The sequence below is a fragment of the Pristiophorus japonicus genome, unplaced genomic scaffold, assembly GCF_044704955.1.
Source record: "Pristiophorus japonicus isolate sPriJap1 unplaced genomic scaffold, sPriJap1.hap1 HAP1_SCAFFOLD_907, whole genome shotgun sequence".
In the NCBI taxonomy this organism is placed as follows: Eukaryota; Metazoa; Chordata; class Chondrichthyes; family Pristiophoridae; genus Pristiophorus; species Pristiophorus japonicus.
In genome coordinates, this window is record NW_027254832.1 from 1 (window position 1) to 27,089 (window position 27,089).

Here is a 27,089-nt window from a genome sequence, read left to right on the forward strand (position 1 = left end):
GTAACCACAAGAAATGATTTATGCATGTTTTCCCGGGGAGCTGCCGTGATGCTTTCATCCTGCGGCAGTTCAAGCTCCCCAACCTCTTTGGACCTGCAAGCAGACTTAAGGGGTGGTTGCTAGGAGACATAAGATACCCCTTCATACATGGCTGATGAAACCCATGAGGAAGCCCAACGAAGGAAGCCCAAGTGTGGTTCAAGGAAAGCCGTATGACAACCAGATGTGTCATTGTGCAGTGATCGGCATGCTCAAGAAGCACCATTCAATATGCTCCAGCCAGGGTCGACAGGATGGCCGTGGTCTGCTGTGCTCCACACAACACAGCGCAGCAGCGAGGTTTGGAGGACCAAGGTACTGAGCGCACATTGTCTGCGTGTGATTCCAGTGATGATGAGGAGGATGACGATGAGGATGTGAAGGACAAGGACGAGGAGGAGTTGGCGAAGGATGAAGGTTGCTCCCCTCCCTCTCTCTCTCTCTCTCTCTCTCTCTCTGTCGCTCCACTTTCTCTCTCTCTCTTTGTCACTCCCCTATCTCTCTCTCTCTCTCTCTGTCGCTCCCCTCTCTCTCTCTCTCTCTCTCTGTCGCTCCCCTCTCTCTCTCTCTCTCTCTCTCTGTCGCTCCCCTCTCTCTCTCTCTCTCTCTGTCGCTCCCCCCTCTCTCTCTCTCTCTCTCTCTCTCTCTGTCGCTCCCCTCTCTCTCTCACTCTCTCTCTCTGTCGCTCCCCTCTCTCTCTCTCTCTCTCTCTGTCGCTCCCCTCTCTCTCTCTCTGTCGCTCCCCTCTCTCTCTCTCTCTCTCTGTCGCTCCCCCCTCTCTCTCAATCTCTCTCTGTCGCTCCCCTCTCTCTCTCTCTCTCTCTCTCTCTGTCGCTCCCCTCTCTCTCTCTCCCCTCTCTCTCTGTCGCTCCCCTCTCTCTCTCTCTCTCTCTCTCTCTCTCTCTGTCGCTCCCCTCTCTCTCTCTCTCTCTGTTGCTCCCCTCTCTCTCTCTCTCTCTCTCTGTCGCTCCCCTCTCTCTCTCTCTCTCTCTCTGTCGCTCCCCTCTCTCTCTCTCTTTCTCTCTGTTGCTCCCCTCTCTCTCTCTCTCTGTCGCTCCTCTCTCTCTCTCTCTCTCTCTCTGTCGCTCCCCTCTCTCTCTCTGTGTCGCTCCCCTCTCTCTCTCTCTCTCTCTCTCTGTCGCTCTCCTCGCTCTCTCTCTCTCGCTCTCTCTCTCTGTCGCTCTCCTCGCTCTCTCTCTCTCGCTCTCTGTCGCTCCCCTCTCTCTCTCTCTCTGTCACTCACATTGCTGCCAGGGATTCCCTTATAGCTGTAATGTTCAGTTAGTTACCACCACTGGACCAATGTAACATTCACATTCAATGGCCACGCTCAACACCCCCCGCCGCCCCAGGGCCACTGGCACAAAGCAGTCCTGTAACCAACCAACCACACATTTCACATCCCCCTCCCCCATTGGTCCCCGTCAATTCATGCCTTCCCATTCATCAACAAACAACTGGAAAGGCGACTTGCCCCTCAGCAACCAAGAATGGCCAGTACAGGAAAGTGGGGCAAAGTAATACATTTTATGCGATTCTACTAAATAACGGAAACTTCTCAAAATAACATTTTCTCATACACACAAAGTTTTACTCATCATTTTCCTCCCACTCCTACATGGTACAACCCCTGTGGCTTCAGCAGAGGTAGAGGCAGGCTGCTCCGATCCCTGCTCTGACTGCTCTTGGCCGACGACCTCTGGGTCTTGGTCTCTGGCTGTTGGAGCCCGATGGGGTCCCACCAAAGACTGCTCCACCTACACATGTGCAGGGGCAGACTCGGCCATTGGGACACGAGGCAGTGTTTTGGGTACTGACTGGGGGGATTAACGGGTGAGAAGTGGGAGCAGTATGAATAGAGTTCCCACTTCTATATCCCCTTCCACCATTATCCTTCTCATGGGTGTCTGTTATCCTATTTAAGGCACCAGACATGTTAGCATCCAGAGTCTGAGCGGCCTTGGTCAATGATGGGTGTGTTTGCAAGGTACGGGAAAGTGAGCAGTGAAGTGGTGGAGTAGGCATGAAAAGCTGGGGCAGTGCACACAGCAGAATGTCGGTGAATGTTCAATTGTACTCGCCTTTCCTGCCGTGCTTAGGCCATTGTAGAGGGGCGTGATCGGGGCCCAGGAGAGGCGAGAGTTCGGGGCCCAGAAGAGGCGAGAGTTCGGATCCCAGGAGAGGCGAGAGTTCGGGGCCCAGAAGAGGCGAGGGCCCTGGGGCAGCACGGACTAGCCCACACTGTGATATGTGCGCGCACTAGGTCTGCGCTGCCTGGCCTATCCCACAGTCGCTGCCCGGTGTATCCCACAGTCGCTGCCCGGTGTATCCCACAGTCGCTGCCCGGTGTATCCCACAGTCACTGCGCGGTGTATCCCACAGTCACTGCCTGGCCTATCCCACAGTCACTGCCTGGCCTATCCCACAGTCACTGCCTGGCCTATCCCACAGTCGCTGCCCGGTGTATCTCACAGTCGCTGCCCGGTGTATCCCACAGTCGCTGCCTGGCCTATCCCACAGTCACTGCCTGGCCTATCCCACAGTCACTGCCTGGCCTATCCCACAGTCACTGCCTGGCCTATCCCACAGTCACTGCCTGGCCTATCCCACAGTCACTGCCTGGCCTATCCCACAGTCACTGCCTGGCCTATCCCACAGTCACTGCCTGGCCTATCCCACAGTCGCTGCCTGGCCTATCCCACAGTCACTGCTGGTACTGAGACATGGCTGAAAGAAGGGCAGGTATGGGAACACAACATTCCTGGTTACAGGGTTTTCAGACGGGATAGAGAGGGGATAAAAAAGGAGATGGGATCGCAGTATTGATTAAAGAAACAATTACAGCTGTGAGGAGGGATATGATGTTAGAAGGATCATGAAATGAGACCATATGGGTTGAATTGAAGAACAAAAAGGGGCAATCACACTGCTGGGAGTATACTCTAGACCCCCAAGCTGTCAGAGGGACTTGGAAGAGCAAATATGTGGGCAAATTTCTGAGAAGTGCAGTAATAGTAGGGATTTCAACTACCCTAATATTAGCTGGGATAACATTTGTGTGAAAGGTATAGAGGGTGTGGAATTCCTAAAATACATTCAGGAAAACTTTTTTCAGCAAGTTATATAACAAACCCAGCAAGGGATGGGGCGGTTCTGGGAATGAAGCTGGGCAGTTGGAAGAGGTATCAGTGGGAGAGCATTTAGGTGCTAGTGATCATAATTCAGTTAGCTTTAGGGTAGTTATGGAAAAGGACGAAGATAGACCAGGAATAGAAGTTCTCAATCGTGGAAAAGTCAACTTTGCTAAGCTGAGATGCGATTTAGCCAAAGTGGACTGGAAACAGCTACTTGAAGGTTAATCAAGGAGGAGATCCTGAGGGCTCAGAGCAATTATGTTCCCTTAAAGAAAAAGGGTGGGAGTAACAAATCTACAGGCCCTGGATCTCAAGGGATATACAGGGTAGGATAAAGAAAAAAATGGAGGCTCAATACTGCAGAATCTTTAGAGGAGTATAGAAAGTGCAGGGGTGCAATTAAAAAGGAAATTAGGAAAGCAAAGAGCATGAAAAATTCTTGGCAAATAAAATCAAGGAAAACCCAAAGATGTTTTATAAATATATTAAGAGCAAGAGGATAACTAAAGAAAGGGTAGGGCCTATTGGAGTCCATGAGGGTAAGGTGTGTGTGGAGGCAGAAAATGTGGGTGTGGTTTTTAATGAATACTTTGTGTCTGTTTTCACAAAAGAGAGGGGCGATGCAGACATTGCAATCAGGGAGGAGGAGTGTGAAATATTGGATGAAATAAACACTGAGAGAGGAAGTATAAGGGGCTTGAAAGTGGATAAATCCCCAGACCCGGATGAAATGTATCCCAGGCTGTTAAGAGAAGCAAAAGAGGAAATAGCAGAGGCTCTGACTATCATTTTCCAATCCACTCTGGCTACAGGTGTGGTGCAGAGGACTGGAGGACTGCTAACGTTGTACCTTTGTTTAAGAAGGGAGAAAGGGATAGACCGAGTAATTACAGGCCAGTTAACCTAACCTCGGTGTTGGGAAAATTATTGGAAAAAATTCTGAAGGACAGGATAAATCTTAATTTGGAAAGACATGGATTAATTACGGACAGTCAGCATGGATTTGTTAAGGGAAGGTCGTGTCTGACTAACTCGATTTAATTTTTTTTGAGGAGGTAACCAGGAGAGTCGATGAGGGCAGTGTGTATGATGTAGTGTATATGGATTTTAGCAAAGCTTTTGATAAGGTCCCACATGGCAGACTGGTCACGAAAGTAAAAGCCCATGGGATCCAGGGCAAAGTGGCAAGTTGGATCCAAAATTGGCTCAGAGACAGGAAGCAAAGGTTGATGGGTGTTTTTGTGACTGGAAGGATGTATCCAGTGGGATTCCACAGGGTTCAGTACTAGGTCCCTTATTTTTGTGGTATATATCAATGACTTGGATTTGAATGTTGGGAGTATGATTAAGAAGTTTGCAGATATTACTAAAATAGGCTGCGTGGTTGATAATGAAGAAGAAAACTGCAGGAAGATATCAATCAACTGGTCAGGTGGACAGAACAGTGGCAAATGGAATTCAATCTGGAGAAGTGTGAGGTAATGCATTTTGGGGAGGGCTAACAAGGAAAGGGAATACACATTAAATGGTAGGACACTGAGAAGTGTAGAGGAACAAAGGGATCTTGGGAGTGCATGTCCACAGATCCCTGAAGGTGGCAGGCCAGGTAGATACGGTGGTTAAGGCGGCATACAGAATACTTGCCTTTATTAGCCGAGGCATAGAATACAAGAGCAGGGAGGTTATGCTTGAACTGTATAAAACACTGGAGTACTGCATGCAGTTCTGGTCACCACTTTACAGGAAGAATGTGATTGCACTAGAGAGGGAACAGAGGAGATTTACAAGGATGTTGCCTGGACTGGAGAGTTTTGGCTGTGAGGAAAGATTGGAGATGCTGGGTTTGTTTTCTCTGGAGCAGAGGAGGCTGAGGGGGAGACCTGATTGAGGTGTATAAAATTATGAGGGGCCTGGATAGAGTGGATAGGAAGGACCTATTTTCCTTAGCAGAGGGGCCTTAAACCAGGGGGCATAGATTTAAAGTAATTAGGGGAGGTTTAGAGGGGATTTGAGGGGAAATTTCTTCACCCAGAGGGTGGTGCGGGTCTGGAACTCACTGCCTGAAAGGGTGGTAGAGGCAGAAACACTCACCACATTTAAAAAGTACTTGGATGTGCACCTGAAGTGCAGTAACCTATGGACCTAGAGCTGTAAAGTGGGATTAGGCTGGATAGCTCTTTGTCGGCCAGCACGGATACGATGGGCCGAAATGGCCTCCTTCCATGCTGTAAATTTGTATGATTGTATGATTCTATGGTATCTCCCACAGTCACTGCTTGGTATCTTGTAGAAATATTGGGGGCGAAATTGCGTACCCCTCCCACCCCCCCTGGTTGTTGCCGGTAACAGCTGTGTGGCAGACACAGAGGTTCCGCCATGGCAGTTAACTTGGGCTTGGTGCGGGGGACTGGGACGCTAACATTCACGAATTTTCCAGCGCTACGCGGAAAGGCGATAGGCAGGACCCTCCCCTTCCATTAAAGGGGAGGGCACTCTGCTTTAGGGAGACGGGGCCACCCTTGCACCACTGGAGAGCGGGCGGCCATGACAGCAGCCAGGCACAGAAGCGGAGTGGCGGGCTGCAACATCGCACCGTGAAGATCAGAGGCCGCAACCGGCAAGTCGGATATTTTTAAAACTGTCAGCACCGCATCTCCCCTTTAATTTTCGCCCCGCGAGCAGCCTAAAGCCCAGCATGTGCCCCGTGAAGCTGGCCCATGTATTGCCCGCAGCGAAAACAGGTTGCAGTGCCTTGCCCCGCCCGAGAAATGGTTTGTACCCCCCGGGGGTAGTAACGGGAGGCGTAAACGGCCTGCATTTCTCCCCCGCTGTCTTTATCACAAGCTCTGTGGGCGCACTCGAGTGATAGGATGCGGAATAAAGACAATAATCTATTGAGGAGCTGAGTGAAGGAGCTGCCGTCTGATACAGGTCAGAGTGAGCACGTGCAGCTTTCCCAGGCACTAACCCTGGCCTCAGCTGAGCAATCATCTGGACCTGTTAAACATTCTTGGTCTCCTTGTCTCTTGTCTCTGGTAGGCCGAGAATAGGCGGATCACTCACATTTCTGCTGAGCAGAAGAGGCGTTTCAACATCAAGCTAGGCTTCAACACATTGCACAGTCTGGTGACATCGCTCGACACCCAGCCGGCAGTGAAGGTGAGAGCCCTCTACCCCTTTACAATTCCTGTCTTCATTCGTACTGCTATTCATATTGAAGATAGTGATGATGAATAGTACGTGTGTGATGCTTGTTTCTTATTTAACGGTCTATTTCCATATTCCAGGTGACTGAAGCATTTATTCCTTTCATCTGGGTCTGGTTTGATGATAAATTTTATTTTATGATTTTTATATTATAAATTAAATCATAAAAATGGAACAGTCACAGCAGTGGTGTCCTCATTATATACAGATAGTAAGTGAGCCTTGAAGGACAGCAAGTGGGGCAGGGGCTAGTGAGTGTACCTGGAGCGACTGACACACGGACTCGAGAGAGGACAGGAAACTGAGATGAGGAGGAATTTCTTCTCTCAGAGGGCTGGAAATCTGTGGAATTCTCTGCCCTGGAGAGAGGCTGGGTCATTGAATATATGTAAGGCAGAGATAGACAGATTGTTGAGCGACATGGGAATAAAGGGTTATGGGGAGCGGGCAGGGAAGTGGAGCTGAGTCCATGATCAGATCAGCCATGATCTTATTGAATGGCGGAGCAGGCTCGAGGGGCCAGGTGGCCGACTTCTGCTCCTATTTCTTATGTTCTCATGACAGTAAATAGCTGGATATAGAGATAGAAAGATGGAAATATCTGGACAGAGAGAGATATTGGAGTGAAATTGGGGGCACTAATGTTTTCAAACTTCTTAAAAAATTTGCAGTTTGCGTTCCTGGAAGGAAGTGTATCGTTAAATCAGGCTCTCCATTTCGCTCCTGGAGTGCAGGTGGGGCAGTAGGTGTGCAACAATGCACACTGGGCCATGCAGCGTTGCCACGATGGAAGGCTCCTTCTCTCCCTTAAAGGGAATGGCCATCGCTGCTGGCTCTGCAAGGGAAATACTTACCTTGTCCCCGACGGCAGCTGCGATCTCGCTCCATCAGCAGAGTGCCGGGCTGATCGATCCTGGATAAAGAAGACCGGTCAGATACCTAAAAGAGAGAAGGTAATTTTTTTTAACTTACCTCGGCCCTCTCGCCTTTAAGCATTGCCCCTGAAGCGGCTGGCCTCCCGATGGGCGCTTCCTGCACCTGCCGGTGCGTCACCAAGTTCGGGTCCAGGGCAATGCACAGGGCGATGGCGTCATGATCTCAGGGCGATGGAGATCGGGGCGCAATGCCGCACCGCCGCCGCAAACCTCTCGCCGAATATGGCGCGAGTCGATGTTATCACCACCCCTGGTTAGCGCCGTTATCGACCCCGGAGGCGATAAAGGGAGGCGCTAAAGAGACCAATTTTAATGCTGAAAGACAGTAAACAGCTGCATAGAGAGATATAAAGTACGGCAAACATCTGGGCAGAGAGATAGAAAGGATGGTAAACAAGTGAACGGAGAGATAATACAATACTGCCGGGCCAACGAGTATGTTACAGAATAATATGGAAGGCCACCCGTATATCATACAGCAATACTCCCATAACCAACTCTACCATAAAACCGAATCTTAAGAGGTCATTCGGTTCACAGCTGACAGAAGCAGCTCCCTGAAAGAGCTCCCCACTTAGTCCTGTTCACATACCCTTCCCCACATCCTTTCAAATATTTCCTTTTCAAACATTTATCCACTTCCCTTATAAAAGCTACTATTCTGGATCCTATTTCCACCACTGATTGGGTAGGACAAGAGGTTCTGCACAGAGCGGCATTAAACAGAGTGCACTTAAACAAAGGGATTTGCATCCTGTTACCGCCCCCCGGAGGTGCTAACGGGAGGTGCAAACAATGCAAATTTGTCCCCCAGAGCGTTTTATTTGGATCGAGTGGGAATTCGGAGAAGAGGGGCAAGGAGTTGCTGCTTTTTACCTACACTCCTTGTAGTCCTTGTGTTGCAGGTAGATATTTAATTTCATTGCCCATAACTTAATCTAGATCAAGCAAGTAGTCAAGAAACTAAACTGTGAACGACATTACCTAAATACAAATTTAATTGTATTTAATTAAATAGGTGATATAGGGCTGGCAGGGCAGGTGGTGTGCCACAACTGCAGCATGTGGGAGTTTGTGGAGAGCATTGTGATCCCGGACAACCACGTTTGTAGTAAGTGCCTACATCTTGAGGAACTTCAGCTCCGAGTTGTTGAGTTGGAGTCTGAGGTGCAGAAATAGTGGGGCATCAGGAAGGGGGAGAGTTACCTGGACACTTTGATCCAGGAAGCAGTCACACTCCTTAGGTTAGGTAGTGGTACAGGTCTGGTTAGTGGCCAAGGACATGAGATTGCATGTGACTGCAACTCAGGCAGGTAAGGGGACCCCAGGTGCAATACTGGAGGAACCTCGACATTTGTCCTTATCCAGCAGGCATGAGGTTCTTGCTGCTTGTGTGGTGAGGGAAAAGTCTGCAGGATGGATGAGCAGGCTGACCAGGGCACCATGGTACAGGAGGCCATTCAAGTTGGGGGGAGTGAAAGGGAATGTAGTTGTGGTAGGAGACAGTATAGTCAGAGGGATAGGTACTGTTCTCTGCAGCCTCCCCAACCGGGAGTTCTGAAGGTTGTGTTGCCTGACCAGGGTTAAAGACATCTCCTCGTGGCTGGAGAGGAACTTGGAGTGGGAGGGGAGGATCCAGTTGTGGTGGTCCACGTAGGAACCAATGACATAGGTAGAACTAGGAATGAGGGTCTGCTGAGAGAAGTTGGGATCCAAATTAAAAAGCAGAACCTCAAAGGTAATAATCTCTGGATTGTTACCTGAGCCATGCGGCAATTGGCACAGGAACAAGCAGATTAGCAGGTTAAATGTGTGGTTCAAAGAGTGGTGTGGGAGGCTGGGGTTTTGCTTCCTGGGGCACTGGCACCAGTACTGGAGAAAGAGGGAGCTGTTCTGTTTGGATGGGCTCCACTTGAACCGTTAAAACCAGTGTCCTGGCGAATCGAATAACTAGGGCATTAGACAGGGTTTAATGAAGGAGGGGGTGGGAGGATTCAGGAAAGAGTAAATTTAAAAGCAGCAAGAGAAATGTCAAGGCTTAGAGCAGAGCAGAGATTTGGGTAAAAATAAACAGTGTGGGTCAGGAAGGGACAGAGAGTAACAAAGGTCATAGGGCATCAGTGACTAAGGTGACATCAGGGAAAAATAGAAAAAAGTCAGCTAAAGGCACGATATCTGAATGCGCGAAGCATTCTCAACAAAATAAATGAATTAATAGTGCAAATAGGTTCGATCTAATAGCCATCACGGAGACATGGTTGCAAAGTGACCAAGGTTGGGAACTAAATATTCCGGGATACTTAACGTTTAGAAGTGATAGGCAAAATGGAAAAGGAGGAGGGCTAGCCCTGATAATAAAGGATGGGATAAAGACAGTCGAGAGAAAGGATCATAGCTCGGAAAATCAAGAAGTAGAGTCAGTTTGAGTGGAGCTAAGAAACAGAAAACATTGGTGGGAGTTGTTTATAGGCCCCCAAACAGTAGTGGTAATGTAGGACACAGTATAAATCAGGGAATTAGAGGTGCATACAACAAGGGTAATACAGTAATCATGGGGGACTTTAATCTACATATAGACTGGGCAAACCAAATATACAGTAATAGTGTGGAGGACGAATTTGTGGAATGTATACAAGATGGTTTTCTAGATCAGTATGTTGAGCAACCAACTAGGGAATAGGTTATTTTAGATCTAGTATTGTGCAATGAGAAAGGGTTCATTAATAACCTTGTAGTAAAGGGGCCCTTGGGGAAGAGTGACCATAATATGATAGAATTTTATATTATGTTTGAAAGTGATTTAGTTAAATCCAAAACTAGGGCCTTAAATCTAAATAAAGCAAACTACGAAAGTATGAGGGGCGAGTTGGCTAAGGTATGTTGGGAAACCACATTAAAGGTATGATGGTAGACCAGCAATGGCGAGCATTTAAAGAATGAATACATAATTTACAACAAATATACATTCCTTTTAAGACACAAAAACCCCACAGGAAATGTGGTCCAACCATGGCTAACAAGGGAAGTTGAAGACAGTATTAGATCAAAGGAAGAGGCTTATGATGTTGCCAAAAAGAGCAGTAATCCTGAGGTTTGGGAGGGTTTTAGAATTCAGCAAAGGAGGACCAAAAATTGATGAAGAAAGGGAAAATAAAATATGAGAGTAAACTAGCGAGAGACTTATAAACAGATTGTATAGGCTTTTAAAAAATGTAAAAAGGAAAAGATTAGTGAAAGTAAATGCAGGTCCCTTCAGGCTGAGACAGGAGAAATTATTATGGGAATAAAGAAATGGCAGAGAAATTGGATTTTCAGAAGGCATTCGATAAGGTGCCATACAAGAGGTTATTAAACAAGATTGGGGGTCATATACTAGCATGGATTGAGGATTGGTCAACGGACAGAAAACAGAGAGCAGGAATAAACGGGTAATTTTCAGGTTGGCAGTCAGTAACTAGTGGGGTACCACAAGGATCGGTGCTTGGGCCCCAGCTATTCACAATCTATATCAACGATTTGGATGAGGGGACCAAATGTAATATATCCAAGTTTGTTGATGATACAAAGCTAGGTGGGAATGTAAGTTGTGAGGAGGATGCAAAGAGGCTTCAAGGGGATATAGACAGACTAAGTGAATGGACATGAACATGGCAAATGTGGAGGAAATGTGAAGTTATCCACTTTGGTGGGAAAAATAGAAAAGCAGAGTATTTTTTAAATGGTGAGAGATTGGGAAATGTTGGTGGTGTAAGGGGTGGTTTTCAGGGGGTCAGCATTCCCTTCTGACCTTATATGAGCGGTTTCGAATTGCTCCCACACCCTTGGTTCTAGACTCTGGAATTATGAAGGGACTGTGACAGACTTGGACAGACAATCGGTTTCGAGATAGGAAGCAGGAATGGCTTTATTGTGTTTAAAAAGAAGTAAAAGGCACACCTTTAATAACACACACAGAATAGTGATACCAATACACACAGAGGGGTACAACACATTGAATAAATTGTCAAAATACAACCTGTGGGGAACAGAATACAGCTTAATTTCTAAATGGGGTAAAGAGGAGAATGCAGATACATTTACACAAGTTATCCCAGCCTTCCCCTCCCAATTCCCCTAACTAACTAAGTTATAGCTCTGCGGGTTCAGGGGCTATGCTCACCAATCCCTTTTGACAGTTGCCGGTGAATCGCAGTTTCGGGGTTCTCTGCACTTTGCCTTTTAGGCGAGCTGTACCCCTGACAGAGGAGAGGACTTCGGACTGCGTAGTCTTCAGTTGGGGTGAGTCCGCTGATGCGGTAAGTCACGTTTTGGATGTATGGGGTAAGTACCCAATTTCTTTAGTTAGGAATAGTTTTAGTCAGTCCTTTTTGGTAATTTCTCACCTATTGGTCGTTCAGAAGTAGATTGTAGAGTGGAAATAAATGTCGAGTCTTTGGTTTTTGCTGAGTTGGTTTCGGTTGGTCGTTTCGCTGGTTGTGGTGGCCCGGGTTGTCAATTTGGTTGCTGACAACCTTCCATTTCATGGGCCTCTTGCTGTTGGTGTGCTCAGTCGATCTTTGATTTCTTGCAGTTTTCTCCATTACTACATTTCTTCACTCCCCACCTCCTGCTGCTTTTTTTTCCCTTGTAAAACTGGGAATAGATATACCCCAAAAAGGCTTCCTTATCTCCCACCAAATCTGGCCCAGCTCTTTGTTTCAAGGGAGCTGCTCATTAGTTTTGAGCTCTTCTTTGTCAGAATTTGTCGGGCTCGTTCAGCAGTAATTTGATTATGATGTGTTAATGTAGAAAATCACCGGTTGGCATTGTTGAAGCAGTGTTTAAACTCTTGGGCCGTTTGGCTGGGCCCGTGATTTCTATAGGTCTATTTGCACATGCATACCACTAATGATCTCCGGTGATTAGCCTGATAGCTCTTGATGCCTTTATTGTCACTAGGGAGCGAATTTTTATGTCTCACAGTTCTTGTTAGTTATCGATCGACTCATTCTCCCAGACAGATTGAATTAGCTCCAATACCCAATTCCTGAGTGAAGTCCCACCCTCTGTTCTGGCAGTCTGTTCCAAAATGTTCCTTTAGAGATCTTAAACTTGTAAAGCTCTTAGGTGTCTTCCTCAGAGTTTTTCCTCGGATACCAAAATGTTCATCGAGTTCCAAATGAAATTCCCTTTCCTATGAGTCCAAACACTGGGGGGGTGGTCTCCATGAATGCAACCCTTTTATCCCCTGCAGGCTTCGTCTGCCCCTTTAAACTCATTTGTGTCCCGAGGTTTGTCCTTCCATTTTAAAAGTCCACAAAGGGATTCTTTTCCTCTGCAGGGGAAAGGTACAAGGAATCTTTGCGAAATATTGGTAAATTCTACAGTGTTCAGAGGGACTTGGGTGGCTGTGTATACAAATCACTGAAAGCTAACATGCAGGTACACCAAGCAATTAAGAAAGCAAATGGTATGTTGGTCTTTATTACAAGAGGATTTGAGTATATCTACCTGTCGCAGATGCATCTATCCATGACAGCATTGGTAGCAGTGATCACCGCACAGACCTTGTGGAGACAAATCCCATGTTCACACTGAGGATACCCTCCATTGTGTTGTCTGGCATTACCACCGAGCTAAATGGGATAGATTCAGAACAGATCTAGCAGCTCAAAACTGGGCATCCATGAAGCACTGTGGGCCATGTTGTCTTCCACCACAATCTGTAACCTCATGGCCCGGCATATCCCTCACTCTGCTATTACCATCAAGTCTGGTTCAATGAGGAGTGTAGAAGAGCATGCCAGGAGCAGCACCAGGCGGACCTAAAAATGAGGCACCAATGCTAAACAGCGGAAGCAGCATGCTATAAATAGAGCTAAGCGATCCCACGATCAACGGATCAGATCAAAGCTCTGCAGTTCTGCCACATACAGCCGTGAATGGTGGTGAACCATTAAACAACTAACGGGAGGAGGAGGCTCCATGAATATCCTCATTCTCAATGATGGTGGAGCCCAGCACGTGAGTGCAAAAGGCAAGGCTAAAGTATTTGCAACCATCTTCAGCCAGAAGTGCCGAGTGGATGATCCATATCGGCCTCCTCCCGAGGTCCCCACCATCACAGAACCCGGTCTTCAGCCAATTCGATTCACTCCGCGTGGTATCACGAATCGGCTGAGTGCACTGGATGGGCCCCGACAACATCCCGGCTGTCGTGCTGAAGTCTTGTGCTCCAGAACTAGCCGTGCCTCTAGCCAAGCTGTTCCAGTACAGCTACAACACTGGCATTACCCAACAATGTGGAAAACTGCCCAGGTATGTCCTGTCCACAAAAAGCAGGACAAATCCAATCCGGCCAATTACCGACCCATCATTCTACTCTCAATCATCAGCAAAGTGATGGAAGGTGTCATCGACATTGCATTTACTCACCAATAACCTGCTCACCGATGCCCAGTTTGGGTTCTGCCAGGACCACTCGGCTCCAGACCTCATTACAGCCTTGGTCCAAACATGGACAAAAGAGCTGAATTCCAGAGGTGAGGTGAGAGTGACTGCCCTCGACATCAAGGCAGCATTTGGCCAAGTGTGGCATCAAGGAGCCCGAGTAAAACTGAAGTCAATGGGAATCAGGGGGAAAACTCTCCACTGGCTGGAGTCATACCGAGCACAAAGGAAGATGGTTGTGGTTGTTGGAGGTCAACCATCCCAGCCCCAGGACATCTCTGCAGGAGTTCCTCAGGGCAGTGTCCTAGGCCCAACCATCTTCAGCTGCTTCATCAATGATCTTCCCTCCATCATAAGGTCAGAAATGGGGATGTTTGCTGATGGCTGCACAGTGTCCAGTTCCATTCGCAACTCCTCAGATAATGGAGCAGTCCATGCCCGCATGCAGCAAGACCTGGAGTCTAACCACCTCCCCTTGACATTCAACGGCATTACCGTCGCCAAATCCCCCACCATAGACATCCTGGAAGTCACCATTGACCAGAAACTCAACTGGACCAGCCACATAAATAATGTGGCAACAAGAGCGGGTCAGAGGCTGGGTATTCTGCGGCGAGTGTCTCACCTCCTGACTCCCCAAAGCCTTTCCACCATCTACAAGGCACAAGTCAGGAGTGTGATGGAATACTCTCCACTTGCCTGAACACTCAAGAAGCTCGACACCATCCAGGTCAAAGCAGCCGCTTGACTGACACCCCATCCACCACCTTCAACATTTACTCCCTCCACCACCAGCGCACCGTGGCTGCAGTGTGCACCATCTACAAGATGCACTGCAGCAACTCACCAAGGCTTCTTTGGCAGCACCTCCCAAACCCGCGACCTCTACCCCCTAGAAGGTCAAGGGCAGCAGGCGCATGGGAATACCATCCCCTCCACGTTCCCCTCCAAGTCACACACCATCCTGACTTGGAAATATATCGGCCGTTCCTTCATCGTCGCTCAGTCAAAATCATGGAACTCCCTTCCTAACAGCACTGTGGGAGCACCTTCACCACACGGACTGCAGCGGTTCAAGAAGGTGGCTCACCACCACCTTCTCAAGGGGCGATTAGGGATGGGCAATAAATGCCGGCCTTGTCAGCGATGTCCACATACCAGGAACAAATGTTTTTAAAGTCCCACTCCTCTGCTCTTTCGCATGTCCCTGCAGTTTTTTTTATCCAATTATTTTTTGGAAGTTACTCTTCTGTCTGTACTATCCAAATTTAGACTTAAAAAGACTTAAAAAGGGCTCAGGTTGTGAGCCCTACCCAGATCTTAGCAGGGAATCTATGCAAGAATAACCAGCTTAATTTCAATCCAGGAGATTTACATATTATGTAAATTTAAAATCTATTTAATACTTACTCTTGCCGAAGCAACCAGGCTGTTCCAGCGCTTGCGGCACTGGTCCGAACCCCTTGCCTCATTGGCCACCGCTGAGACCACATCGGCGATCTCGCTCCACAGTTTGCGGTCTGCCCGGGGTGGAGGTTTCCCACGCCCACTCAGAGTTAGTTGGCCCCACCAGCTATGGACCTCACTTACGAGGGCCTCGTTGGCCTCATCAGTAAAAGGCTTTGCCCTCCTCCTCCTCCTCCCCTCCATCTCCTGCCCACTCACAGCAGACTCGTGCCCTGACACATTTAACTTCACTTTTCTCTTTCTCGCTCTCTCTCTCTCTCTATCTCCTCTCAACTGCCTTTCTCTCTCTCCCCTTACCTTCTGCGCATGTGTGGATGATCCCTGAACTCTTGAATCGCGGGAAAACTTATTTGCAAAAAAAACCACATGCACAGAAAGGCCGTTGCTAGGGACACCTTGCCTTCCACATCGGTATGGTTAATTTCACATCGCTGAGCTATCGCCCCAAAAAAAAGCCGAAAGTAGCGATCCAAAAAATGGACACTCTTCCAGCGACCCTGAAAGCTGAAACATCATTCAGGCTGGAACATCGCCCATTTTTTGGGCCCTAGCGATCTAAATGGAAAGTTCAGCCCTCTGATTCTATTCAATCTGCTTCCACCACCCTCTCAGGCAGTGAATGCCAAATCGTAATAACTTACTGATTAAAAAATAATTCTCATCTCGCCCTTGGCTCTCTTGCCAAGTAATTACTTTAAATCTGTGTCCTCTGGTTACTGGCCCTTCTGCCAGTAGAAACAGTTTCTCATTTATTCTATCAAAACCCTTCATGATTCTGAATGCCTCCATTAAATCTCCAGTTAACCTTCTCTGCTGTAAGGAGAACAATTCAAACTTTTCCAATCTCTCCACATAACCGAAGTTCCTCGTCCCTGGTATAATTCTCATAAATCCCCTCTGCAGCCTCTCCAAGGCCTAAAGTGCGGTGCCCAGAATGGGACACAATACCCCAGCTGGGGCCTAACCAGTGATTTATACAGGTTTAACCTAACTTCCTTGCTTTTGTACTCTGTGCCTCTGTTGATAAAGCCAAGGATCCCGTACGCTTTTTTCAACTTGTTCTGCCACCTTCAAAGTTTTGTGTACATACACCCCAGGTCTCTTGGGCTTTTTTGTTTACAGACGTCAGCAGAGTATAAGGGTATAACAGCAAAATTAAAAGATATATATATGTGATATATATATATGTGATATATTCACAGAGCACAGCACACACAGCTTCCAACATGGTAGGCAGCTCTCTCGGAAGCCTCCGGAAATCTGCCTGGTTCTGTTTATTATTAACTCTGCAGTTGCAGTACACAATACGTCCACATCCACAGTGTGGAGCTACAAACATTACAAGCTTACACACATTACACTTCTCCCTCCTTAATGAAGAAGCCATCATAACAAACATCATACATAACTTTCATGTTTATACATAACACAGGATATAAACTTATTTTTTTTCCATATTTACTAATTTAACTTTACCACTTGTTTTCTGTTTCGAAGAGGATACCTTCGCTCTCGAACAGAACCTTCCAAACATGGTGTCGATTTCACACTCATTCGAGGTTCATCCTGAGGAATGTTTTCCTCCACAGATTTTCTTTGATTTTCATTTGAACTCACTCTAACTTCAGGCTCTTTGTTTTCCTGACTCGGACTCAAACTTTCATTCTGATTCTCTCCTGGATTTGTTTCCAGTACATTGGATTTAGGATTTGCTACTGGTATATCAAAATTATCTGATGAGTCAGAAATAATTGAATCATTCCCACCTTCAACTCCTTCCATGTCTGTAGGTAAAATATGATCAATATGAACAAACCTAACCTGTCCATTATCAAACATCTTTACCAAATATGTGCGAGGACCACATATCTTCACCACTCTTCCTGGTAACCACTTTAACCATTTATGGTGATGGTTCTTCATTCTCACCTTCTGGTTTAATTTCACATTTCTCTCTTTTACTCTACCTCTATCATGATTCTCTTTCTGTCTTAAATGGGTCTCAAATTTGGCTTTAACAACGAGAATCTGGTTCGTGGCTGTCGTTTGAGAAACAACTCTGCTGGTGTTCTTTCAGTAGTAGTATGAGGAGTATTTCGATATGTAATCAAATCAAAAAATTAGCCAATTTGTGATCCAATGACAACTGTCGTTTCCTTGGATTTGGATCTAATATTTGTTTTATGAAGGCACGTTTTACAATTTGTACAGTGCGCTCTGCTGCACCATTCGAAGCAGGATGGTATGGTGGAACCTTGGTGTGTTTCACACCATTTTTGCTCGTGAATTGTGCAAACTCTTCTGAACGAAATTGTGGTCCATTATCCGAAACAATTTCTTCAGGGAGGCCAAATGAAGAAAATAATTTTCGTAAAATGTCTAATGTTTTACTATTTGTTATTTTCCACATTGGAAACACCTCAACCCACTTCGAATGGCTATCAATCACAATGAACAATTGTTGTCCTTCCAACTCAGCAAAATCAATATATAGTCTTTGCCACACCCTGGGAGGCCATTTCCATGGCTGTAATGATACTGGTGGTTGCTTGCTTACCAATTGACATGTCGTACACTGACTCACGATGTACTCTGTATCTTTATCAAGACCTGTCCACCATAAATAACTGCGTGCAAAACTCTTGGTCAAGCACATTCCCAGATGCTGGTCATGGAGGTCTCCTAATAATTTGGACCTGAATTTATTTGGTATAACCACTCTTGCACCCTACATGATACAATCTTTATCGACTGATAATTCATTCCTGCGAATGAAGAATGGATGTTTATCTTTGTCTGTTACCTGGTTTGGCTATCCATTTGTAATATACTCATACACCTTTGACATCACTGGGTCACGTTTGGTTGCTCTACCAATCTCTTCAGCTGTGACTGGCAGTTCATCAATGTATGAAAAATAAAACACTTCTTCCCTATCGGGTGTAACTTGTGATGGGGAAGGCAATCTAGACATTGCATCAGCATTACTGTGATCAGCTGATCGGTTGTATTCAATATCATATGTATATGCTGACAAAATCAAAGCCCATCTCTGCATTCAGGCTGCAGCTAATGTTGGAACTGGGGACTTTGGATGGAGGATTGCTGTTAGGGGCTTATGGTCCGTAACGATGGTAAACTTACGACCATACAAGTATTTGTGAAACTTCTTGACCCCAAAAATTAATGCCAAAGCTTCCCTTTCAATTTGCGCATAATTACTCTCGGTGCCAGTGAGAGTGCGTGAAGCAAAAGCAATTGGTCTCTCCTCCTCATTACGTGATACATGAGAGATTACTGCCCCAACTCTATACGGAGAGGCATCACATGCTAGCTTAATCTCCTTAGATATGTCACAGTGAACTAACATGGTGCTCTCTACTAATTTGCTTTTACACTCCTTGAATGCTGTATCGCATTCTTTTGACCACTTCCAATGGACCTGTTTTTTCAAAAGTTCATTCAGTGGATGTAATACTGTAGCCAAATTTGGTAGGAACTTCCCATAATAGTTCAAAAGACCCAAGAATGAACGAAGTTCAGTGACATTCCTGGGAGTGGGTGCATTTCTGATTGCATCCAATTTTTCCGTGGTTGGATGTAAACCATCTTTGTCTACTCTGTACCCTAAGTACTTCACTGAGCTTTTAAATAACTCACACTTACGAGCAGACACATGTACTCTGTGCTTCTCTAGCCGTTTGAGGACTTAATTCAATATGTTATTATGAATTTGCCTATTTGGTGCTGAAATTAGTATGTCATCCAAATAATATACTACCCCTTCAATACCTTGCAATATCTGGTTCATCACCCCTTGGAATATGGCAGGGGCGGAAGACACTCCAAACGGTAGCCTATTAAATTGATATAGGCCTAGATGAGTATTTATAGTCAAACATGACTTGGACTCCTCATCTAGTTCAAGTTGTAAGTAGGCATTCGTAAGATCCAGTTTTGAGAAGATCTGACCACCTGTCAGTGTTGTGAACAAATCTTCTATATTCGGCAATGTATTGGGGACATTACCCTCTAGAACCTGGTTTACGGTTACTTTATAATCACCACACAATCTTACCTTACCATCGGACTTAGGTACAACAACAATGGGTGTAGCCCAATTACATCGATCTATCTTACAAATAATGTTCTGAGTCTCTAGTCTTTTGAGTTCTTGCTCAACTTTCTCCTTGAGTGCATATGGTACGGAACGTGGCTTGTAGTAAACCGATCTAGCATCCTTCTGTACCCTGACACTCGCCTTGAAGCCTTGGATCGGATTGCCCGTTTCGCAGAACACCTTCGGATACTTCTTGATAACTTCATCTGTTGATGAAAATCTCGCTTCCACACAGAAAATCTTACTCCAATCCAGCTTCAGTGAACTCAACCAATTTCTTCCTAGTAAGGCAGGCTTGCCTCCTTTCACTACTATTAGAGGCAAGTTCTGAAATTGATCTTTATATTTCACCGGTACGGTGATATGACCTACCACAGGAATTTTCTCTCCCGAGTAGCCTCGAAGCTCTATCTTGGATTTCTCCAGTTGAAAATCACGCAATTTGTCGCGATATAGTGACTCCGGTACTACACTCACGGATGCACCCATGTCAGTTTCCATTAGTATCTTGAATCCTGCAACATCTATGTGGATTTTGATGCTTCCCAAATCGCTGTCCGTTAACCTCATGGTCCTGATGACGTGTAACTCTAACATCTCCTCGTCCTGTTGTTGTTCTTCCATGCTATGTAGTCCCTTGGGATTTCTACTCATAATTTTGAACGCTGGACTCATAGCTTTAAAAACTGGTTTACCCTTCAGTCGGCATGCCTTCGCAAGATGCCCAGTCTTTCTGCAGAAGAAACACTCTGCCTTCACGTATGGATAACTTTGAGCAATGTGTTGTCCCAGGCACCTATAGCACGACTTCGACGCTCTGGTAGAATTTCCAGTTTCTGAGACTTTCAGTCATGCCCGTCTTTTACTTTGAACCTGCAGGTGATTTACCTCGGTTGACTGACGACCGTAATTATTATTTAATTCTCGGGAATATTTTTCGGCCATGCCCATCGATCTCGCTGTCTGACAAGCAATCTCAGAGGTCAAGTCATCCGTCGTCAATAACTTCCTTCTGATCGTATCATTTTTCACCCCACAAACAAAACGATCCCATAAGGCGCGGTTTTGAAAGGTTCCAAAATTACAGTGCATCAGTAGCTTTTTTTAATGCTACGATGTAATCACTGATACTTTCATCAGCCTTTTGATTCCGAATCCTGAAACGATAGCTTTCAGCAATTTCTAACGGTTTGGGGTTATAGTGCTGCTCCAGCTTCGTTAAAATCTCTTTAAGCATTGTGTCCTTTGGCTCGTCAGGCACAAGCAGATTTACAAGGGTTTCGTACAATGCCGGACCCACCACCGATAAGAAGATCGCTTTCTTACGTTCCAACACAGCCCGGTTCTGGACTGCATTGTCTGGAACTTCGATTATGTTATTTGCAGTGAAATACATTTCTAGCCGATCCACATACACTTTAAAACGTTCCTGGTCGTGTCTATATTTCCCCAAATGTCCCATTACACCTGCCATTTTAATCTCTAGCTGTTCACACCATGTGCTGTATTTTACCCCCGATTTTGTAGCTTTTTCCAAAGACAGAAACTTCCAAAGTCTCTCTGTCGGCTGGCTGAATCCTTCACCAACAGAATTTAAGCTTTAAATCATCTGAAAAATCCCATCTCAATTGCCAAATGTGATATATTCACAGAGCACAGCACACAGCTTCCAACATGACAGGCAGCTCTCTCGGAAGCCTCTGGAAATCTGCCTGGTTCTGTTTATTATTAACTATGCAGTTGCAGTACACAATACGTCCACATCCACAGTGTGGAGCTACAAACATTACAAGCTTACAGACATTACAATAAAATAAAACCTGCCCCTCTGTGCCTGATTCTTGTTTTGGCATTATCTTCCTTTCTCGATAAACCACTTCCAGCATTTCCAGTCCAGGCCTGCATCTCCTCTTTAGAATCTGTCCCCTATTAAATCCCCTCTTGGCCTTCTCAGCTCCAGTGGAGATAGTCTCTGTGTCTCAAGTCTCTTTTCACTAAAGTAGCCTCCATCGCCCTTCTGCTGCTTTTCAAATCCAAATGAAGAGCTGGTTTTATTACACTCGGGCATATTCTTGCTCTTGTATGGTTCTTGTAGGTGAGCAAGGCCACTACACTGCAGAAGACAGTCGAGTACATTGCCAAACTACAGCAGGAACGGGCTCAGGCACAGGAAGAGGCACACAGAATTCGGGAAGATATCGAGAAGATCAACGCTGCAATCAAGTAAGAGTTTCCGTGCAGCTCTTTCAGCAACTGCAGTGTAGAGGGAGCTTTATTCTGTATCTAACCCCGTGTACCTGCCCTGGGTGTGTTTGATGGGACTGTGTAGAGGGAGCTTTACTGTGTATCTAACCCATGCTGTACCTGCCCTGGGAGTGTTTGATGGGACAGTGTAGAGGGAGCTTTACTCTGTGTCTAACCCCGTGCTGTACCTGCCCTGGGAGTGTTTGATGGGACTGTGTAGAGGGAGCTTTACTCTGTATCTAACCCCCTGTACCTGCCCTGGGAGTGTTTGATGGGACAGTGTAGAGGGAGCTTTACTCTGTGTCTAACCCCGTGCTGTACCTGCCCTGGGAGTGTTTGATGGGACTGTGTAGAGGGAGCTTTACTCTGTATCTAACCCCGTGCTGTACCTGCCCTGGGAGTGTTTAATGGGACAGTGTAAGGGAGCTTTACTCTGTATATAACCCGTGCTGTACCTGCCCTGGGAGTGTTTGATGGGACAATGTAGAGGGAGCTTTACTCTGTATCTAACCCCGTGCTGTACCTACTCTGGGAGTGTTTGATGGGACAGTGTAGAGGGAGCTTTATTCTGTATCTAACCCCGTGCTGTACCACCCTGGGAGTGTTTGATGGGACTGTGTAGAGGGAGCTTTACTCTGTATCTAACCCCGTGCTGTACCTGCCCTGGGAGTGTGTGATGGGACAGTGTAGAGGGAGCTTTACTCTGTATCTAACCCCCTGTACCTGCCCTGGGAGTGTTTGATGGGACAGTGTAGAGGGAGCTTTACTCTGTATCTAACCCCGTGTACCTGCCCCAGGAGTGTTTGATGGGACAGTGTAGAGGAGCTTTACTCTGTATCTAACCCCGTGTACCTGCCCCGGGAGTGTTTGATGGGACAGTGTAGAGAGAGCTTTACTCTGTATCTAACCCCGTGCTGTACCTGCCCTGGGAGTGTTTGATGGGACAGTGTAGAGGGAGCTTTACTCTGTATCTAACCCCGTGCTGTACCTGCCCTGGGAGTGTTTAATGGGACAGTGTAGAGGGAGCTTTACTCTGTATCTAACCCCGTGTACCTGCCCCAGGAGTGTTTGATGGGACAGTGTAGAGGGAGCTTTACTCTGTATCTAATCCATGCCGTACCTGCCCTGGGGGTGTTTGATGGGACAGTGTAGAGGGAGCTTTACTCTGTATCTAATCCATGCCGTACCTGCCCTGGGTATTGAGTGATTTGGCTCGTGGTCTTCTCGAACCTGCTTTGATCGCCGTCGGGGATTGGAGAGGAATTTCCCAGAGTTGTTTTCACCCTGAATTGGCCTGAGGTTTATGATGTATGTTGCCTCTCTCGCGAGGTTAGGAGCACTGGGGCTGGTGGTGTTTAGTTGTAGCATGGCTGGATGGACATGGTCAGTGGAGCAGCTGAGAAAGTGGTCTTTTATCTTCTCATTGCCAGCGTGTGTCAGCAGCAGCTTCCAGCCACAGGAGTGCCGATCAGCCGGCAACGCTTCCGACAGACCAAAGAGATGTTCAATGAGTATGTGCGAGTGCGGACACTGCGTAACTGGAAGTTCTGGATTGTATCCTTTATCAACCCTTTATCAGCCATCCCTGCTTTAATCACATTGTGACTAAAATAATTGCACTGGACAGCTGGCTTCACACTGGATGTGGCAGTGCGGAGGCGGTAGGTTTCATTCCACGACCTGGTTACACCGTTCTCCATTGTGACATCTCCGGTCTCGGGTAAACCCAACTGGTTCACTTTAGCTCCTTGTGAGAGGCACAGTGTTTCATGGAGGGTGACTCTAAATGGATAGAATTGAAAAGTAGAGAAGTTTTGCTAAACCTGTATCGAACCTTGGTTAGACCACACTTGGAGCACTACGTACAGTCCTTGTTATGCTCATAATAAAGTAATGCAACTGAATACTGTAGACAATGAGTAAGTATGACCTTCGCTCCTTTATTCAAACTCCAGAGTGCCAATACAGCATGGGAGGCCTGCTTATATACAGTGCTGCCAAGGGATGCTGGGATCCCTTGGGACTCCAACAGGTAAAGCCTCTGGTGGCGGTATGATTCAGGCTGCCTAGGTTGCATACATAACTGTTCTGGTCACCATGTTATAAAAAGGATATCGAGGCACTGGAGAGGGGGCAGAGAAGATTTACAAGGATGATACCAGATATGCGAGGATATACATATCAGGAAAGGATGAACAGGCTGGGTCTCTTTTCCCTTGAAAAGAGAAGGCTGAGGGGTGACCTAATAGAGGTCTTTAAAATTATGAAAAGTTTTGATAGAGTGGATACAGAGGGGGCGAAATTGGCCCACATCCCGCTTGGAGGTGGTAACCTTCCGGGGTCACGACATTTTATCGGTCAGGGCCACTCTGGGGTCAGGGCCGCTCTGGGGTCAGTGGTACTCACCCTCTCATCGACTCGCACTCTTCCCACGACCCCCCTCTCCGACTGGAAGCCTGCTCACCCATCCAATCAATGTGAGCTACGCTCATGCCTGGTCTCACTGGCTAATTCTTTGCATGACTGGGAACCAGGATACCCGTTATTCTCTTCATCAACCCCCCGGTTAGATTACAGCGTGTAACTCACTCCCGTATGTGGTTTTGTATTCAGAGATCTTTACAATGGCTGAGAAGTCCAGCAATGGACTGTATAAAGCACGAGGAAGAAATCTGTTAAGGTAATAAAGAAATGTGACTTTAAGAATATTAGGGGCTGAAATTGCCCCTCTCCTGAAGGCCTGCTACCACCGCAAATCGGCGCCCACGCTGCGGAGTGGAGTGGCCACTGCTAGCCCACTAACCTATCCGAGGTTTCCCGGCGGTGCCCCGATCACCCGCTATCACTCCGCTGCTGCTGATCTGTGGTAAGCTCATCATCACCGTGCGCACCGCCAATCTACTCCCTTGACGGGACATTCCCCTCTGAACAGCTTCGCCCCGCCCGGTGCTGCCAAAACAAGCTCTCACCCGGTGGTCCAGGGAGGCTGTGGCCTTCTGCAACGGTGGCTTCCCTTAAAGGGGAGGGCTCACTGCCGCGGCCACCATGTTTATTTTGTCAGCCCGACAGTTATGCCCCCGGGTTTGGCCGGGCCGCCAATAGGCAACCCAACACCCCACCTCGGGTGCCAGGCCGCTGGTCCGGCCAAAACCCTTTAAGTGAAGGGGAGACCCGTGGTGACATCATTGCGGCAGCGACTCTGCTCCGCCACCAGCTTCTGCCCTCCGGTGTTGTCACCACCCCATTTACATTGACCTCCGGATCAAAACAAAAAAAACCAAAGAGCCGAATGTCACTCAAGAGGCCACCTAAACCGCAGCTGCAGTAAAAACCATGGAAACAGGGTTGGGGGCACTTTCTACCTCTTACAGTCATGACAACGTTCAGTTCATTCCTTCAAAATGGCAATTAAGGTGTATAAAAATCCTTTGTTAAACAAGTTTGATGTAGCCTCCAACGAGTCATCCTTGGCTACTTGCCTGTTTTATCCTTAACAGATTTCCATAGTTCAGCATCATTATCCGCCCGCTGTTTGAGTCATTTAATGGGATGGTTTCCACAGGCAGTGTGGACGACCTGTGTCAAACAGCTCTGGCTTGGCTGGAGCAACACTGCTCCCTCCCAGCACTGCGACTCAGTAAGTACCTGTCGTATTCACAGTGCACCCTGTTGTGGGGCGAGGGAGAGGAGGGGGGGTTGGGGCGAGGGAGAGGAGGGGGGGTTGGGGCGAGGAGGAGGGAGGAGTGGTGTGGGGGGTGGGGCGAGGGAGAAGTGTGGGGGGTGGGGCGAGGGAGAGGTGTGGGGGGTGGGGCGAGGGAGAGGTGTGGGGGGTGGGGCGAGGGAGAGGTGTGGGGGGTGGGGCGAGGGAGAGGTGTGGGGGGTGGGGCGAGGGAGAGGTGTGGGGGGTGGGGCGAGGGAGAGGTGTGGGGGGTGGGGAGGGGGGAGGGAGAGGGGGGGAGGGAGAGGTGGGGGGGGGAGGGAGAGGTGGGGTGGGGAGGGAGAGGTGTGGGTGGAGGAGGGAGAGGTAGGGGGGGAGGAGGGAGAGGTGTGGGGGGGAGGAGGGAGAGGTGTGGGGGGGAGGAGGGAGAGGTGTGGGGTGGGAGGGAGAGGTGTGGGGGGGAGGGAGAGGTGTGGGGGGGGAGGGGGAGGAGTGGGGGGGAGGGGGAGGAGTGGGGGGGGAGGGAGAGGTGTGGGTGGGGGGGGGGGAGGGAGAGGTGTGGGTGGGGGGGGGGAGGGAGAGGTGTGGGTGGGGGGGGGGAGGGAGAGGTGTGGGTGGGGGGGAGGGAGAGATGTGGGTGGGGGGGGAGGGGAGGGGTGGGGAGGGGATGGGTGGGGAGGGGAGGGAAGGGAGAGGTGGGGGGGGAGGGAGAGGGAGAGGTGCGGGGGGGGGAGGGAGAAGTGCGGGGGGCGGAAGGGAGAGGTGCGGGGAGGGAGGGAGAGGTGCGGGAGAGGGAGGGAATGGTGCGGGAGCGGGAGGGAGAGGTGCGGGAGGGGGAGGGGAGGGGAGGGGGTGGAGGGGAGGGTGCGAGTGGAGGGGAGGGGGAGGGGGTGGAGGGGAGGGGGAGGGGGTGGAGTGGAGGGGAGGGGAGGGGGTGGAGGGGAGGGGATGGGGGTGGAGGGGAGGGAGAGGTGCAGGGTGGAGGGGAGGGAGAGGTGCGGGGGTGGAGGGGAGGGAGAGGTGCGGGGTGGAGGGGAGGGAGAGGTGCGGGGGTGCGGGGGGGAGGGAGGGAGAGGTGCGGGGGGGAGGGAGGTGCGGGGGGGGAATGAGAGGTGCGGGGGAGGGGAGGGAGAGGTGAGGGGGGTTGGGGGAGGGAGAGGTGCGGGGGGTGGGGGGAGGGAGAGGTGCGGGGGGAGGGAGAGGTGCGGGGGGAAGGGAGAGGTGCGGGGGGAGGGGTGCGGGGGGGGAGGGAGGAGGGAGGAGAGGAGGTGGGGGGGGGGAGGGAGAGAGTGGTGCGGGGGGGGAGGGAGAGGTGCGGGGAGGGGAGGGAGAGGTGCCGGGGGGAGGGAGAGGTGCGGGGAGTGGGGGGAGGGAGGGAGAGAGAGGTGCGGGGAGGGGGAGAGGTGCGGGGGGGGGAGGGAGAGGTGCGGGGGGGGAGGGAGAGGTGCGGGGGGTGGGGGGAGGGAGAGGTGCGGGGGGTGGGGGGAGGGAGAGGTGCGGGGGGTGGGGGGAGGGAGAGGTGCGGGGGGTGGGGGGAGGGAGGGAGAGAGAGGTGGGGGGGGGAGGGAGAGAGAGGTGCGGGGGGGGGGGGTAGAGGTCCGGGGGGAAGGGAGAGGTGCGGGGGGAGGGAGGGAGAGGTGCGGGGGGGGGGGGGGAGAGGTGCGGGGGGGGGGGAGAGGTGCGGGGGGGGGAGGGAGACGTGCGGGGTGGGGGGGAGAGGTGTGGGGAGGGAGGAGGGGGAGGGAGAGGTGCGGGGAGGCGGGGGGAGAGGGGGAGGGAGGGAGGGGAGGGGAGAGGTGCGGGGGGGGGAGAGGTGCGGGGGGGGAGAGGTGCGGGGGGAGAGGGAGGGGAGAAGT

General features: G+C 48.9%; 1 protein-coding gene across 1 annotated transcript in view; it reads left to right on the forward strand.

Annotated features, from left to right (window-relative positions):
• Positions 1–293: 293 nt before the first annotated feature.
• Positions 294–27,089, forward strand: part of LOC139257747 (carbohydrate-responsive element-binding protein-like) — a 30,604-nt gene continuing 3,808 nt past the window's right edge. The window contains exons 1-5 of the mRNA XM_070874610.1: positions 294–443; positions 6,213–6,332; positions 21,427–21,554; positions 23,006–23,129; positions 25,083–25,212. Of these exons, the coding sequence (XP_070730711.1) occupies positions 294–443; positions 6,213–6,332; positions 21,427–21,554; positions 23,006–23,129; positions 25,083–25,212 (652 nt within the window). The remainder of the gene's footprint in view (positions 444–6,212; positions 6,333–21,426; positions 21,555–23,005; positions 23,130–25,082; positions 25,213–27,089) is intronic.